Below are 1,915 nucleotides of genomic sequence, written 5' to 3' on the forward strand. Positions count from 1 at the left end.
CCATTGTTCTCGAAAATATAAATTATTTATCCAGATTTCATTGCATTTCTTTTTCTTAAGTCTGATATTTTGAAAAACTCTTTTAACTGATAATGCAGATAACATGTGCATAAAAGCAGGCAAATTAGTGGCTTGTTATCATGGGGTGGGTGCAGTGTTGGCTGATGTCAGTTGAGTATATTATACTCGAAGCCGAAGCCGTTAAGTAGAATGGCGCCTAATTGGGACAACCGTATAAATCATTAAATAACATCAGATCTGAGGCCATAATATATTATAGAATATTATGAAAAGCTGAAGACAAACGTTTATACAAGCAACATAATTAAGTTCTGTATCCTTTTGCTTATAAAGTCTACTATAGACATGTATGTAGTCTCAGTATAGTCTTGTTCTTATTAAGAAAATTATCTGTAAAATATGTTAAATTGAACGCGCTTAATTAATTGGAACGATTTATGCGTAATGGTGATGTCCCAATAAAAATTATTGACTGTATCTACTTTATACAATGATGCTCTCCTTTCTCATCAAAAATGTTTACGTCAAAGTTTAGAGCTGAAACGGATGAATGCTTTTATTTGATTGTTTGTGTGGTTTTTTTTTTTTGTTGTTCTTGGGGGGCTGGGGTTTTGGGTTGTTTATTATTGTTGTTGTTTATTTTGTTTTTTTTTAAATTTTACTGACAAAAGGGTTTGAGTACAGATTAGCATACTATACGTATGTAAGTAACACGATTCTCCAATATAAATTTTGTTTGTGAACATATAATCTCAACCTGCTTATTTACAAGCTAAAACCTTATTTGTGTATACTTGTTCTTGTAATGGCTGTTGTAACAATGATAGATTAAGCTCATAATTACGTTCGATAATCTGACTTGTAAATACAGTGCACATTGATATTAACCAATTTCTGATTCATATATAGCAGGGATCACGGGTCTTTTGGGTGTTTTCTGTAAAAAATCATCGATTCGTTTTTGTATTTTGTTGTATTTCCTGACTTCCATGGCAACTTTCATGTCTTTTTGTTGTCGTTCCTGCTCGTCAAGTTGTCTCCTCAGCTCTTTTTCATCATTCTCAAGAATGCTCTGTCTGTTGTAAAGAAGGAAAAGTAAGCATTGTGTTTTAGCAAAATATACCATGAAAGACTGTGGCTAATCGTCAGAGATATAGTGATGCTATGAATTGAATTTTAATGTCCTCACTGAAAAGATAATCTCTTAACCCTAAAAGGATATTTCTTTTTTTAATCATATACATTATTCTATATAATATTATTGTATAATCGTAAATATTACCATCTAAATATTAACCATTGTTTTTTGTCATAATTGTCATAAAAATGATGATGATGATAATGATGATGATGATAATGATAATGATGATGATGATGATTATGATGATGATGAGGAGGAGGAGGAGGAGGAGGATGAGGATTGAATAGGTAATGATGACTGGTCGTTGTTGATAGTGTTGTGATATAGTGATACATTTAGAGATTAGAAGATAAAGGAAAAGGAAGAGAGATAAGGACTGAGAACTGACGAGAAAATCGGAAAGGAAGACGGTGATACATAAAACTCCTAAACGAATTAGAAAAAAAAATCTGAAAAGTTATGTATGAAACAATACCAGACAAACAGAAGGAAAATACAAGATTAAAAAAACCACTCAAACAAATATAAACCTGCCTTGACTGTCCTCGTCGGGCAGGCTGATTAATTTAGGATATCTATTTTTAAGCTTGTATTTTCTGTCGGTTTTGTCTGGCACTGTTTAATACACACCTTTTCATATGTTTATCTTACATCAGTGATTGCTCTCTAATTTATCACCGGAGAATTATAGTATATAAATGCAGCCCACCGCCTCAGATCTATACTATCTATACTAAGTAACCTAGAAATCCT

General features: G+C 32.1%; 1 protein-coding gene across 4 annotated transcripts in view; it reads right to left on the minus strand.

The window, feature by feature from the left end:
- Positions 1-860: 860 nt before the first annotated feature.
- Positions 861-1,915, minus strand: part of LOC144968253 (uncharacterized) — a 16,593-nt gene continuing 15,538 nt past the window's right edge. For all 4 annotated transcript variants that reach the window (XM_078906422.1, XM_078906420.1, XM_078906423.1 and 1 more), the window contains exon 4: positions 861-1,097. In XM_078906422.1, coding sequence (XP_078762548.1) covers positions 905-1,097 — 193 coding nt within the window. In that variant the 3' untranslated portion in view covers positions 861-904. The remainder of the gene's footprint in view (positions 1,098-1,915) is intronic.

The sequence above is a fragment of the Berghia stephanieae genome, chromosome 3, assembly GCF_034508935.2.
Source record: "Berghia stephanieae isolate SIO BIC M18660-M18661 chromosome 3, UCSD_Bste_1.3, whole genome shotgun sequence".
NCBI lineage: Eukaryota > Metazoa > Mollusca > Gastropoda > Nudibranchia > Aeolidiidae > Berghia > Berghia stephanieae.